General features: G+C 37.5%; 1 protein-coding gene across 7 annotated transcripts in view; it reads right to left on the reverse strand.

Annotated features, from left to right (window-relative positions):
- The window catches only part of LOC128022447 (protein ECT2), a 32,552-nt gene that overhangs the window by 14,438 nt on the left and 1,872 nt on the right, over positions 1-16,242 (reverse strand). For 2 of the 7 annotated variants that reach the window (XM_052610043.1, XM_052610040.1), the window contains exons 4-18: positions 15,220-15,315; positions 14,169-14,351; positions 11,041-11,130; positions 10,839-10,949; positions 6,938-7,011; positions 6,042-6,172; positions 5,751-5,866; positions 5,399-5,461; positions 4,739-4,961; positions 4,362-4,481; positions 3,904-4,028; positions 2,507-2,626; positions 2,364-2,432; positions 2,145-2,255; positions 1,819-1,915 (exon numbers count right to left, since the gene is read on the reverse strand). In XM_052610043.1, the coding sequence (XP_052466003.1) occupies positions 1,819-1,915; positions 2,145-2,255; positions 2,364-2,432; positions 2,507-2,626; positions 3,904-4,028; positions 4,362-4,481; positions 4,739-4,961; positions 5,399-5,461; positions 5,751-5,866; positions 6,042-6,172; positions 6,938-7,011; positions 10,839-10,949; positions 11,041-11,130; positions 14,169-14,351; positions 15,220-15,315 (1,729 nt within the window). The remainder of the gene's footprint in view (positions 1-1,818; positions 1,916-2,144; positions 2,256-2,363; positions 2,433-2,506; positions 2,627-3,903; positions 4,029-4,361; positions 4,482-4,738; positions 4,962-5,398; positions 5,462-5,750; positions 5,867-6,041; positions 6,173-6,937; positions 7,012-10,838; positions 10,950-11,040; positions 11,131-14,168; positions 14,352-15,219; positions 15,316-16,242) is intronic. The other 5 variants (XM_052610045.1, XM_052610042.1, XM_052610044.1 and 2 more) reach the window with 3 other exon arrangements.

Here is a 16,242-nt window from a genome sequence, read left to right on the forward strand (position 1 = left end):
AGCCGCAAAAAAAAGCCATTGCCATTTGCCCATTAGCTCCGCCCACTACCGGAGAAACTGGTATGTCTTCTGCTTGTTCGAAAATGAATATGAATAATTCTAAATTAAATCCATTATTTTGACAGGAGAAGACAACAAAGAATAGTTTACATATAAGGTGTTGTTTAAGCGTGGTAAGACTCTCGCTCTCTCTCTCTTTGCATATGTGAGAAACAGCGCTATCAGTAAAGTGAAGGTGAGTCGTGTGCCTTCACAAAGAGTTTACAGAGTGTCAAATACAGGTGCGCTGTGTGTCCATTGAGATGAGCTGAAAAGTTCAGATCGCTTGAAGGAGAGAGAACTCTGAAGCTCAGATGCTGAAATTAATGCAAGCGTCATGCGCTTCAGTCTATGTAGTAAACAAACCTGCACGTCTCTGCCATTCATTAATTCACACAGAGACGCGCAGAACACGGATTTATATTTTAAACAACTTTTGCGGCTTAACATTTACAGATACTGGTCCATATGGATATTTGATTTGATTATTTTATGCTAACTTTGGCAAATTCCATGACTGTCCATATTAAAATGCAAGTTTCATTTTCATGACTGGATTTCGAGATTCCGTCCTCGTTTTTTGCTTCATGGAAATCATAGAGCAAATTTCAAAGCCGCACCCGCCCGCCATCCGCTGCTTGTTTTGCGGTCTATGGCGATGCAATGTTTTTCTGATGCGAGCCGCAAAAAAAAAAAAAATCCATTGTCTGTTCTAGAAAGGATGCAGCAAAGATATTTAATGCTAAAGTATGAGGCATAGGCCTACGCTGAGTTTCATTTACGATGAGATGTGCTCTAGGTCACAGTGCAGTGCAAGTGAACGCGGCGCGCTGGTGCTTCCATGTGCCACGGTTATCATTGTCTGCTTTACTTGCTTTTTATTTATTAAAATACATGCAATTGGTTGATGAAACATTTATTAAAATTAAGATAAAATTTGTACAAAACGAAATTCGTTTTTAAGAAAGGTTTTCTACAAAGCAAAATTTTATGAAGTGGTAAATATGTCTGACGATTTACAAAACTTCATTAAGTGGTAAAAACCATGTCTCCCGATATATTGCGCATCTTATGATCCTATCTAAAAAATGAAAATAATTTTTGATAAAAAATGTTTGTAAAAAATATTTTAATGACACGGTTTTGGCGGTTATAGAGTTCTAATGACGGTGTTCAACTATAACCGTCGGTCTCACGGTTATATACTAACCGTCACACCCCTACCATATATATTGCGATATAAAAAACAATGATCAACAGATGACTTGAATTGCTCTATTTAGAGAAAACAAATTATCAATGATGTGGGTGATTTTGTAGATCAGCAGAGAAAATAAATTAAAAGCAGAGATGAATATAAAAGAACAAAGATACAACTGAAATAAACAGTGCTTTATATTTTTCAGGTAAGTCTAATAGTCTCAGATACAGAAACTGAATAATCAAAATGTAAAACAACACTGCATAGTCTTCACTGTATACATTTAATCTAATAAATCGGTGTTAAAGCTACAAAAGTGTTGTTTTTTTCCTCTATGTGTTTTGTTGTTTGATTAACATTAAATGGCACAGAAAACACAGGAACATTAAACTGCTGTGAATATACTGTTGCACATCCATTTTTTTCTAATTTGTTTATCAGTCTACACTGGATGCAGAGTGGTGCAATGTAATACAATACTGATGCTGAATGATGTCGATGCTGAAACGATATATTGTGCAGCCCAAGCTTGAACCCATTACCTGAATCCAACTAAGTTGTATTTATGTATATATTACCATTCAGCAAGAGGGCAACGCTTGGCAGTCTCTGCACAGGACGAATCAAAAGTTCAACAAGAGTCTGGCGTCCACACTCTGGTTTAGACTGATTAATCTGAATAACAAAATGAGAGAAAACATGCAAATAAATGGTCTTCACAATAGTAGAGATTCAACAGATTTTGACTATGTTTGTACTATTAGCACCAGATTTTGACTGTATTTTTACTATTAGCACTCTAAATACAATGGAGAACAGAAAATGGACATCCCGAGGTCAGGCTTCTTTTACTTCTCTATATAATACAGCTGTCTTTATACACACTAAAAACAGATGAAAGTACCTTCAGGAAGGCATGAAACCTCGGCTTCAGTCTCTCACATCTGACTATGGTCTCTTTGCTCATCTCAAAGAAGTTGACAAATGGTGGGTAGGCCTTCACCAACTCTCCAGACTGAGAGAGAATTTGAAAAAACAAAGAGCGATCACAAAAGCCGTCATTCAGTCTTTGACGCCATTGCGAACTTCATGCTGGAAGAGTTCAAAGCTTCATCACACTCACATATTTCAGAATAATGTCTCCAACGCTCTTCTCTTCAGACCAGTTCATCACCAGCTCCTCGAGATCTGCCTGTTAAAGCACATTTATCAGCTAATATGTTCAACACAGCCTTTACTCAGCGTTTTGAAAAGGTTAGTGCCTACCTTTATTCTCGTGTGCACTTCATAGATGTCTGGAATACTGCCAAAAATGGTCTTGATCTCTTCCTGAGCTAGAATAGGGCCGCCCACCTGCCCCTCTTTCTCCAGGGGGTATTTGAAGAGCTGAAAGGACCGACGAACAAAGGAAATTAGATCACTAGGCTAGAATGGACCCGAGATTCTCACTAATGGTGCAGGACTTGACAGTAGAGGTCTGCATTCCTGCGGGATCAGATTAGATTTGTTTCAGCGCAGGACTAAACCTATGATTTGTAGGCATGAGAGGGTGCCATTTCTAAGAGATGTCAACCAAACTGGACTGCCTGATAGAAGAGTGGAAGAGTAGTTTTTAGTATTTTTCAGCCTTTTGACATCATCTTAAAATAAACCCTAAACAACTCGAAATAAGAAAATACCACTCAAAAGGTGGGACTGATAAGATTTCTTATGTTTTTTCAGAGAAGTTTCTAACGCTTACCAAGGCAGCATTTATTGCTCAAAAATAATCAAAACTAGAAATATTATTTCTATTTAAATTAACGTCTATTTTAATTGGAATATACTTAATGTAATATATTCCTGTGATAACAAATTTTAATTTTCAGCAGCCATTATCCAATATGTTTCCAATTATTATCGATGTTCTTTTTCTTAGCATCATTTCAGGAATTTAAAAGAAAAGTTAAAAATAACTGCATTTATAAAAAATAAAAAAAACATTTCACAACATTATAATATCTTGACTTTTGATCAGATTAATGCATCGCTGCTGAATATAAAAGTATTAATACAAACATTAAAAAAAAAAAAAAAGAAATAAAATGACAATAAAAGTGGAAAAATACAAAAATTACAAAATAATTAAATATTTAATTGAACTGTTGAGAACATTCAACATGGAAACAAAGTAGAGTTCTGGAAGAGTGGAATGAAACTGGGGAAATCAGTTCCGTTCAGGCCTCTACTTGACAGCCACTCCATAAACTTAATGAAGATCCAGTGGACCACAATGGAAAGGTCAGGCTATTCAGTATTGCCTGATGATCTGACTCCACTGTTCAGTGAAATTTGTTGGGCTCTGATTGCGGGGATATGATGTGGCATTTACTATGCAATCAGACACAGAAGTATGTGTGTGTGTGTGTGTGTGTGTGTGTGTGTGTGTGTGTGTGTGTGTGTGTGTGTGTGTGTGTGTGCGAGCTCCACATGTAAGGGTGCAAAGCAAAGATCAAATGTCCGTGGCATTGGTGTCCAAATCTAATTCATTTTCCCCCCTAATGATCAGAGGTACTGGTTCAGATTGATAAGGCCTCAGCCAGGTACTGTGAACTGCCGCTTTCCTGTGTGTGTGTACATAAGGAGGAGAAAGAGAACACACAAGACACACACTGAACACAAACCTGCAGGACCGTGGCCAGGATATCAACGTAGTTGCTCTCAGTTTGGTAGAGCTCCTTGGAGACCTGCCAGCGCGCCGACTGCTTAGGAAGGGCAGGAGTTGAGCTTTTGGGGGGTTTGGCATTCTCTGAAACACATAAGCAGAGATCAGCAGCTATAAATCTCTGTGCTCTTAAAATATCTGTTCCCCAAAAAAAAAAAGTGTAATGCGCGTCAACACTGGCAATTTTTTTTTAGATACAAGGGATTGTAAGAGCAAATAAAAGTAATGTTCCACGTTCGATATAAATTAAATACAAATATAAAATAATACAATCAGTCAATCAGTAACAGTAAAATAATCCGATTTACTTTAGTGGAAAAGGTAAATTTGCTCAATTTGAGCAATCACATTTTTAATAACGTAGATTAATGTTTACATTCATTCAAAACCCTGGGCTTAAGTTACTATGCATGTCACCTGTCTGGTCTGTTTCCTGTCTGCACACAGGAGTGCTGGTATGCTGCAGTGGCCACTGTTTCTCTGATCTATTCTGTCTGGCACTCCTCCGTCTACCGCTGCTCCTCCTGCACCTGCGCTCTGCAAAACACAGTGGCCTTACTCATCTAAAACACAGCCCGACTCTCCCAGTTCATCTCAGCCCTGCCTGGGATCACCCTGAACCCTACACATCAGAGTCTGGAACACTCTCACATAATGCAATAGGAACTTGGCAAACTTTTCCGACTTTTCAGAGAGTTAGACTATTCTTCTGTTTGTCTGTTTAACCCATGGGAGACGGGGGAGCGTTACATTATTTGTTTGCTTGTCACGTCATATCAGGTCATTCGTTTCACCTCCACTGGATTTGCAGGTGTCAGGTGTGTTGGAGAAGTCCAGCAGGGAGCCCATGGAGAGGGAGTGTTCAGCCGAGGGTCTCTTGCGCGGTGGGAAGGGAGAAATCTCGGTCTCCTTGGTGAGCTGAGCCAATGTTTCTCTAAGACGGCGACGTTTCCTGCCACTGTTGGGCGTCTTGAGAGACAGCAGAGACCCGGTCTTCTTCATCACAGGACTCTCCGGCTGAGAGAAAGACATGAAGACAACAGATATGAGTGAACTGCTTTTCATGAAGCTGTAAAATCAATTATGAGTCACTGTATTCATAAGACAAACTATTGAAGAAAAACAACAACAACAACACATTATTACCATTTTCCACATTTTTTGAGTTTCTTCTATTAGCACAAAAGATGATATTTTGAAGAATATTATATGGAAGTCAATGGCTACCGCCAACAGTTTGGTTACCAAACATTTTTCAAAATATCTTCTTTTGTGTTCAACATAAGAAAGAAATTCATACAGGTTTGGTTCAAGTGAAGGATAAGTAAGTGATTACTTTCGGGGTGAACGATCCATTTTATGAAGAATTATGGGATCATTACTAAACTATACTTGAAATGAATGGAATCTGCACTTCCACACCCCAAATGCAGTGAATTTCCTGGTTTCCTCACCTTTTCGTAAGCGTACATGACTTCCCCAGCACGGGCGTCCATTTGTATACTTCCCCAAAACCACTGCAGAAAGACACAAAATGAGAAATTTAATTTGAAGATGCATTCATTTAAAACACTTTCACTGAACCCTTTATTAACACCTTAATACTGATGCATTAATGACCGTAACTGAGCTACTAAAACTCGTGACATCTGCCAAAAAAGACTCCCACTCCTCTTAAACCTACTAGATAATGGACTAGGACAGGAAAGCAGTGTAAAATAACGCAGTGTATTTTTAAACACTATTATTAAGGACCCACGCAAAGCCCAGTGTGTGTTTCTGTGTCAGTGTCTGTACAGTTGATACCTCCTGCTTCACTACGTAGAGTCTTTTGGAGGGAGTAAAGGGCAGTTCTTTAATGGAGTTCTCCTCAACTACCAAGTGTGTGCACCTTTCATCACCCACTGCCTGGAACCGTCCACCTGGACAAAACAAGCAGTACACAATCCTTTAAAAAAATTCCTGGAGTCCACATCTCAGTTGCATCAGTGTGAAAGGCTTTGGTTAACCAATAATTATTTGAGCAGAGGTTTTGTGACATATTAAAACATTTCAGACTTGTTTCAAAAAGGACACTGATGCATGAGAGATCAGTACCGTGTTTCTGCGTCCTCTCCTCCATGTTGGTCTTCTCCTCTTCAGAAAAGCCCAGAAAGCTCAGGACACAGTCCTGGAACGGAGGGACCTTAAACTCGGTGCGGAACTCCTCGTTGCCTGCATGAAAATTACTAAAGACAAACAAATAATTAAACAAGTAAACATAAAATATCTTAAACTGTGTTCCAAAGATAAACGGAGGTCTCACTGGTTTGGAATGACATGAGGGTGATTAATTTCTCAATTTTGATCATTGCGTAAACTAACCCTTTAATATTAAGATGTGCCGTTTGCAGATTAAACTATTGGATAAATTAAATCCTAATTTACAGAGCAAATTATTTAAAATACTGATTTCGTATTACATTTATCTTTATGCATTGTCCACTTTAATTTCACTAAATTTTATAATTTTAAGACTTATTAGCGCACCTATGGAAGTGTGCCAATGTCAACAATAACCAATAGCCCGAGAAATAAAATTACATATTTTTTCCCCCTTCAGAATAACGTGCACTGATGCATCCTGCACAATATGGCCAGAAACAAGGAAAGTACAAGGTCAATTTGGATTTCAAATTGAATTTAAGTCTGTCTGCATTAAGTCTTGTGGGCACAGAGGGGACAAGAATCCTGTCAGTCAACATCCAGCCAACAGTGGCAGGCCATTAATGTGAAAGGTCAGGTTCAGTGTTCAATACATGTGTGGAAAATGTCAAAACCCAAGTGCAGGGGAAGCCGCTTTTGGTATGGAGGCAGGGAGGGCCTGTTTGGTGTGCGCACCAGTGGCTGGACATTTCAGCCTCATCATTCACTGTTTTTACTCTTCTACACTCACACAGTGTGGGGGATTGACGCAAGGGGTAGTTTTATGCCTCACACACACACAGTCTTACATGTCATCTCTGTGCTCCCATGCCTTGTGTATCCATTCAGGGGTGAGGATGGGTGTGCCCATGCACACTGCCAACTAAAAAGAAAAAGAGAAAAAAAAAACAGTGAATAGCATCTGGATGGAAGAGATCCCCTCACTAAAGCCTGATCAATGCATTATGCATGAGACTAATGAATGATTCAACTCAATACAGCACGCTGTGAGGAGAGATACATGAGAACTGTTTTAATCAAACCATCTCCAAATAACACAGACATGTCAACTGCAGACAGTAGAGCCAGTTACGAACAGCACACCTGGGGTTTGAGGAACTATCCTAGCCATCACTGACCAAAAGACAAAAGGCTCTTCATTAAGGCTGATTTTTTTAAAGAATTAACATATTATTAATGAGGAAATAAAAGGCAATACATCATGTCAACAGTTTTGTTGACTGACCTTCTTCAAACTCAAAAGAGTACAAAGGGTACTGGGATTCAAAGGTGAGAAGGAATTTAACCAATTTCTGCTAAACATTTACAGTAGTCTCACATCACCTGACTTTTTCTGGTCAAGAGCCAGAAAATATATACATGTAGTCAAAATTTTCGATAACTTTTTTCATTTTAACATATTAAAAATATTTAACGTAGGGACGGGGATGACCACCCACTGCTTCTGTCACTTTTTGTCATGACAAGAAGTGAATTTATTCAGTCGCAGAATGACTGAACAGGAGACGTTTCAAATACGCGCTCCACTTCACTTTATTATCAGGTGCAAGTTAAGCGAGCGCGGAAACGGTCCTGTGCTCAAAGTCGCCGGTGCGCGCTTCCTTTGTGCATATCCTTTCATATCAAACTGCGAAATAGTCTATATGCAAGTAGTGTCGTGGTCAGTTAAATAAATATCAAAGAAACAATGAGGTTAAACAAGAAAGTAGCCTAAATAAGAAAGTTAAATACACCCTGTCTAACGGACGCGAGCGACGCAGCGTGACAAAATACTCATTATAATCAGTGATGCTACACTGGATGCAGCACAACACGACATGATAAATCCCCGTCCGGTCTGTGAGGTACTGACACAGAGTTCAAATGTCCTGTATAGACACTAGGCAGACTAAACCTGTCACAATGCGGTTGTGTTGCGTCCGGTTTACTTTTCCGGCACCAAGCTCAGTAACTCCTCATCTGCACGCGCTCTCTTTGAAATAGGAATCGTTGCCATATTTCCTGTTACCATCTTTTATGTATCGCTGTCTCGTTTGTATTTGGCCAGTTTGGAGAAAGTATCACCAAACCTGACCTGCCAGCGTTTGCGATCACGAGGACTTGGGCAAACGCTGATGGGTGACATGAATGCAGATGACTCCAGATTGGTGATGTGGTATTTGCTTTCCCAACAAGATCCATCGCCCAACACTAAATTAATTTGCTGAATGCATAAACTGTATTTTCCTGCGCTCAAATCTGTCAATCTAATATAACGCTGTGTTTTAGGTAATTTGTTAATTACCATAGACTTAGAATTTGCAACTATTACAGTTATTACACTTATATACAAAACTTTGTATTATGCTTTGTGATGTCACATGCACTACCGCCGGTGGCAGTAGACAAACGCGATAGCAACCGACCACCGCGGTGACGCGGTTGTCAGGGCAACTGTCACAGCCCTAATGAGTACACAAAAGGGGGGCGTGGTCTTGTTGTTCTCCAACAGAGAGAAAAGAAATGGGCCTAATGCCAACTCAAAATAGTTACAAACATTATAATAAACACAGTAAACATAGCTAGGCTATTTTAGTTCCCCTCACTCCATAAGAAATCCTTTTAATTGACAGCATTCAGAAAAGAATAAGAATTAAAAATATAAGAAGCTATAGCAATATAAACTACAAGCCAAAATGAATTAATTTAGGTTAAAATGAAACTAAAACCAATGTTGGGTCTCTCATTCGACACAAAAACAAATGTTTCCATTTTCGCTTTATTTGAATGCCAAATTATTATTTATGTAAGCTACTTCACTGGCGTTACAATATCCAAGTTAATCCCTGTTTGCATAGCATCATGCCAGTACGGTGATAACACTTAACGGCACAGATTTTACTAGCCTACATATTTACATTAAGCAGTGTGTGGTTTTTTTTCCCCATATATTTGCCTGACTGTATTTTATTATGATAATAAACAGGCTGCAAAAGTTAGCAAAGCTTAACTGTGTGAGCGCATGCAGTGCCAGCGCAATCATTAGACATTTTTTCTTATCCTTCTAACAATGGAAGCAACTATTTCTTTTAGTCATAAAGATAATCGGAATTGTAAAAGGTTTCCCATTTTTGTACATTCACAATAAAAACAAATCTTTGTGCTGTTGTAATATAAGGCAAAAAAAAAATTGGATACCTCTTTCTACCGCCTGGTGTCCTTTCACGCAGCACAAAAATGAACCAAGTTACAACTAAGCTACAGTTATTTCATTTACCTTCTTAATTCTTAAGTAAAAATATATTTCTCGTATAGGCCTATTTATTCATATATACATATATATATATATATATATATATATATATATACACACATATATATATATACATATATATATATATATATATATATATATATATATATATATATATATATATATATATATATATATATATATATGAATAAATAGGCCTATCTGAACGAATAGGCTGTTCCCAGAGTGCTGTATCAAGGCACCTCAGTGGGAAGTCTGTGGGAAGGAAAAAGTGTGGCAAAAAACGCTGCACAATGAGAAGAGGTCACCGGACCCTGAGGAAGATTGTGGAGAAGGACCGATTCCAGACCTTGGAGGACCTGCGGAAGCAGTGGACTGAGTCTGGAGTAGAAACATCCAGAGCCACCGTGCACAGGCGTGTGCAGGAAATGGGCTAAAGGTGCCGCATTCCCCAGGTCAAGCCACTTTTGAACCAGAAACAGTGGCAGAAGCGCCTGACCTGGGCTATAGAGAAGCAGCACTGGACTTTTGGACACCTCCATAACACCTCAGCAGTGCCACAGGCTGATTGCCTCCATGCCACGCCGCATTGAAGCAGTCATTTCTGCAAAAGGATTCCCGACCAAGTATTGAGTGCATATCTGAACATAATTATTTGAAGGTTGACTTTTTTTGTATTAAAAACACTTTTCTTTTATTGGTCGGATGAAATATGCAATTTTTTTGAGACAGGCATTTTGGGTTTTCATGAGCTGTATGCCAAAATCATCAGTATTAAAACAATAAAAGACCTGAAATATTTCAGTTGGTGTGCAATGAATCTAAAATATATGAAAGTTAAATTTGTATCATTACATTATGGAAAATAATGAACTTTATGACAATATGCTAATTTATTGAGAAGGACCTGTGTGTGTGTGTGTATATATATATATATATATATATATATATATATATATATATATATATATATATATATATATGTATAGTCTAGTTTTATGATGTTTTTCGATCGGTAAACAAGCGTCGGTTGTCATTTGGGAAAAATAACCAAAATGAACATCCCTAATTTAATCAGAATTACTGCAATTTAAAAATGTGTGAAAACCTTAATGCTTTTATCTGGATTTTTGACAAATAAAATGTTCAAAAGAACAGCTTTTATATAAAATGGGTTTTTTTTGTAACATTGTGTATTGCATACATGTATACTGTTTTTTTGTTGGCACTGTCTTTTATATTTTATGCAAATATTACACTCTCCAGTAAACCACACAGCTGAGTTTTTGATTGGTCTTTACACTGGCGTATATAGTGGAGTGACTAAGTGATTTGATTTGATAAGTGGCATTACAGAAGGCTGAGTACGAAAGGATTTGACAACTATAAAGCTTTTTTTTTCTTTTCTTTTTTTCACAGATACGGTGGATACATACCCTGTACTTTTCACCATGTGTTGAACGGGCGATGAGGTGTGTTACTTTAGCGCTGTCAAATTCTTTTCGGATGGTGCCGCCCATGTGATGGACGAGATTTACTAGAGTAACCTGAAGAAAAGCACAGTTAATTTGAACAAATAATCCAACAGTGACATTATGGGCTGCTTTTGAGTCAGAAGAATGGGAAAGCAGAACTCACCACTTCATCTTTTTTACGGAATCCGGTGAAGCAAAGAGACAAGTTGAGCATGGTCATTGAGTAGAGAGGCCTGGAGGAGAACGGCAGAGGCTATGGACAAGGACATGGAGAATGATGGAATATATCATTAATATGCCTCAATCTCAGCTATCTGAGAATGCACACACAAAAACTATGCCACAAGGAGGTTAAGATCATATAATAATTGGATCAAGTGAATATACATCATATCGTATTTGATTTATATTTATCATATATCATAATAGGAGGTAATTTTCATTTAAAAGTCTTAAAGTACAGTATTAGAGGTTCAGCAGCGAATATATATATTTATTTATTTGTGCATTTAGCAGATGCTTTTATCCAAAGCGACTTACAGTGCATTCAGGCTATCAAATTTTTACCTGTCATATAACATTAGACAGCATCAAATCTGAATATTAGAATGATTTCTGAAGTATCATGTGACCAGAGTTGGGTATAACGCGTTACAAAGTAACGCGTTACTGTATTCTAATTACTTTTCGTGATAACGCAGTAATGTAACTCATTACATTTAAAATAAATGTAATTTGATTACAGTTACTGATGTCAATAAAATTAAGTTACTTGCGTTACAAATGTATTGGTAAGAAAAAATATTAAAGTAGGCTAAATAAATCCAAATGCATTTCTAATCACGTTTTGTGGCGCCTGCGTCAGTTATTGAGCATGCGCTTTAATGAATTACTGGAGAACTCGTGCTGTTAAAATGGAAGGAGATTTTTGTTCAAGATTGGGAGGGAAGGTAACTTCTGGACAGGTGAAGAGCTGTAGCAGCGTGTGTGGTGGAGGAAATGCTGCCCTTGTCGACTGTGGAATCTCAGTCATTTAAAGACAGGTTTCGGCCCGAGCCCGAGAAGTACATTTTGATTGACAGCTTTTTAAAAGCCCGAACCCGTATGCAGCCCGACATTCAGATATGCGCATACACACACAGCTCTTTTGCATTTTGTCAACAATGAGTCATTTATACATGTTTTAACAATTTATTCATAACTAACGTAGACTAGGATACTTGGAAGTTGGAATAAAGAAATAAAATAAGTCCTCTGTAACATCGTAACATCTCAGCACTCTAAATAGACATAGACTCATTTAGCCTATAAATAAACCAACTCATCAATAAAAGCGATCTTTTTTAACAGATTAAATTAAGATTATTTTTAAATTAAGATGGGTATTTGGCAATAACGAAATTAATATAAAAGCTCCGCCGGATTTGCTTCTCCACATATCAGCTGACATTTAATAAAAGAATAATGCAAACATTTAATTAGCGTAAATACTCAGTCCACATTATGCATTTAAGCCATAATGGATATATAGTTATCATTTGAAAAACTTTACTCACAGAGATTAGGCTATGTCTACATGTTTTTGTGGAGGAAATGATTGAATCCACTGTAGATGTCTTCAATGTTTTCCTGCGCTCACTGATGGTGATTATTCACTTATTATTCTTATTATAAACACGGTCAAAACTTTTCCACACCTCAGACTTTGCTTTAGCTGCTGGTGCAACCAAAACGTATTTTCGCCAGAGGCAAGCCTCCGTTGCATCTACTCAGCATCCATTTCTCATCTTTCTCGCGCTAATCGAAACACATCACATGACCGCTCATTTACCTCACAAACTGGAGCGCAAGTCAGAGCCCGCGTAAGATGATATAAATTAAGCCCCAACACGAGTTTTTTTACATCTGTATTTTTTTAATTGTTTAATTATTTTAAAATTAATAGTTTGGTCAAAACCGATTCCCTATTTTCATTTTTGAAACTTTTTTTGGTTGGTCCGATCGATTGTGCAATCGATTTTCGAACGAAAAGTGACAGCCCTATGCGGATATGGAGTATGAACTTAAAAAAACATTCGAGCGTTTGGAATATGTCTCCACAACCGCAGACATCTGGAATAGAAGCTTCCATGGAATGACAGCCCATATGTAGTTAAGACATAATGTAGATACATTTAAAAAGACTACAGTTTTCATAAGCAAGTTTATGTTAAGAATGTTAAGTTATAGAAATGCATTGGATTTTTAATTCAAGTTGCTGTTTTCATATTTCTGTAATATTTTTCAGTCAATATTAAATTACGGAAAGAACTGAGTTTCACTTTGTTTGTAGTTTTTTTCCTTGTAGGTTTAATAGGTTTTCAAAGTAACTTGAAAGTAAAGTAATTAGTAATCTGATTACTTTTTACATGCAGTAATCAGTAATGTAATCAAATTACAATTTTAGAGCAGTAATTAGTAATTTGTAGTGGATTACTTTTTTTGAGTAACTTACACAACACTGCATGTGACACTGATTACACAGTGAAATGCAACTTTGTCGTCACAGGAATAAATGAGATTTTAAAATACACTGAAATTTTTTTAATAATTTTACATTGCAATTTAATACTACGGTTTTATTATATTTTGACCAAATAAATGTAGCCTTGCTAAGAGATTTTGAATATTTAAAAAACGTAATGATTTCAAAACTTTTGTAATATCTATTTTTAATTATATATTCTAAATGCATACAAGTATAAAAAAATATATATATTATTCATAAAAAACATATACATATTTCATTTAATTTTGCGTGCGTGTATACATGTATGGGTGTGTACATGTATATATAAAATCATGAGACTTCTCAGAAGGCAGACCTTTCATATAAAGTGGCAGCTAAGCTGTGCACCACAAGACTTCAAAACAATAAGACAAGCCTTCATTTCCCACTGGGGTGGAGTGTTGCATCTATATTCTAGTCTTCGTCAGACTTAATCTTTCTGTCCGGCACTGATCGCTAGCCAGCCAAGTGCTCATTTCACTTTGGAATATCTGAGGGAGTCAAGTAGACACTCCGGTGTACACTCAGATAAGCCAACAACATTTTCCAGACTTCACAGGAGCAATCAAAGCTGCTTACGAATCCGTTTCAGTTGGAAGAACAACTTTATTTCAACAAGCTTTCATTCAACCCGTGAAGGCATACCAGTATCAAACCATTTCACCGCCTCAGGGAGAAAGAAAAACCCACGAGATGACTGTGATGCTGTGTGTGTGCTCGTGTTGTTTTATTTCAGGCCTTACCTCTCCCTTGCTGGCGCAGTGCATCACGGCAGGAGGCCCCAGGATACGGTTGTCATTCTTGTACAGGAAGTTGTATTCAGGAGCCTGGAAGTCTTTCAACACAAACACGGTCTCGAACTCGCAGTTCTCGCCGTCACCAAAATCTCTGACATTGTCAGTCTTAATACAGGGCGTGTTTATTTCCTAATAGGGATGAAGAGGACACAGTCTCTTAAACAAAATAAAGATGACAATGAGTATATCAGCAAACACATGATCTGGATTATCTTCACTGCAGAGAGAGCTCTCCTTTAGTATAAGGGGTCTCACAGATGGTAAAGCGTTCTGACAGATGACACACTGCAGGAAGACAGCAGTCATTTGTCAAATGCAGATTTAGTGGATACAAACACAAGTGTCAAGGGCAGTTCACACAGGACAGTTAGACAATAAAGTATACAACAGAACACATATTGAATCACAAGGTCATTTCTGTCTATTAACTTGTTAACCACAAGTTAAATTCTGTCTATTTTTTTAACAGTAAAATCAGCATATCAGAATGATTTCTTAAAGATCATGTGGCAAATTTGACATTATAGTAATTTTAAAGCACAATATTGTGTCATAATGCAGTAATATTTACTAGAAATATTTATATTTTCCTAGGTGAGCATATGGAAGAATATGTCCGCCGTGAACAGCCCGGTAAGATTTTTAAGGGAACTGAAGGGAGATCTGTTAGTGCAGAAATTTCCATTATTCTTGTCATTTGGGATTCGCTTTCAGAAATTATTATTTTATGACTTACCTGAATGCAAAAATATTCAGACAAATTCAACATAAAACTCAAACAGGAGTTAATCACCAAAGGGCTGATTACATAATTGATTACATTAATTCTTAATTTAATGGATTAAAGACCACCTGCTGGACAAACACAGAACTATTGTTAGATCCCATTGTTAGAACTTAGTCCAGACCACCGTGTGAGTGAGTTTGATATGAAACACCATGCCGCAAATCCCCCGGTGCTCTCAAGCATGCAAAGATTCCAGGTTCCGAGACGTACCATATTGACTATAGATTTTATCAATTTCTCACACGCCTTTGTGCCCGGCTGCCCTTCTTTAATCTTTACCACAGGAACTTCCATTATTGTGATGGCCTGCAAAAATGAAGAATTGACGTCAACCTGGCAACCCAAAGCTGATACATTTCCCAGGCAGGAGGGTCTAAAACCTGTCAGAAGAACCGAGATGAGAACTTCAAACAAATGTCAAGAGAGGTCCAGGAGGAAGTTCCGCTAAAGGTAATAAGCTGCGTAAGGGAAGGGAGAATAGATTACTAAAAGAAGCAGCTACTGTACATCTGAAGTCTTCTCACATCACCTCAAGGGCAAGGAGGCTTTCAGGAACATCACCTTCCTCCCCGAGCACTACATGACAAGTTTCATTCCGAATCCACACACACTTAACCTCATTTATCAAGCTCTGAGTCTGAATGTCCCAGCGTCGACCCGTGCTCCCTCCAAACATGACTGTCAGAGCAAATAAAGGAACAATCATAACCTTTCTCTCCTGTTAACTCCCAACCACCACATACCACGTCAGTGTAAGCATGCGAAGTAAAATAATCATCAGTGTCAAATCCAGTTTAGAATCAGAGAGAGTACGGTCCTCAAAGCTGCTGATCAAGCTAATGACACAATTGGCCAAAATCTGCATCTGTTCTGGACTCAAATAGCTCTATCAGTTATTGCATGAAACGAAACAAAGATCTACTGAATGTCTACAGTATACTACTGTTGCATAATAATTATAAAAAAAAACATAGAAAGCATAATAAGAACAAGTAAAATGTGAGTATGAGACTTTTTGAGACTATAATGGCATTTCACATCATAAGAAGCCCAACTCATTTAATTCTCAGTGCTTGACAAAAACTAATACATTAATTAAAAATAGCTAAATAATTCTATTTTTACAGGCACATATTAAGAAAATATTTTTTAATTATAATTTACCATTAGGTGCTATAGCGACTGCTAAAATTAAGTCAGATTTTGGGGTCAGTAAGACTTTTTTTGGAGGAA

The sequence above is a fragment of the Carassius gibelio genome, chromosome A11 (assembly GCF_023724105.1).
Source record: "Carassius gibelio isolate Cgi1373 ecotype wild population from Czech Republic chromosome A11, carGib1.2-hapl.c, whole genome shotgun sequence".
Classification (NCBI taxonomy): domain Eukaryota; kingdom Metazoa; phylum Chordata; class Actinopteri; order Cypriniformes; family Cyprinidae; genus Carassius; species Carassius gibelio.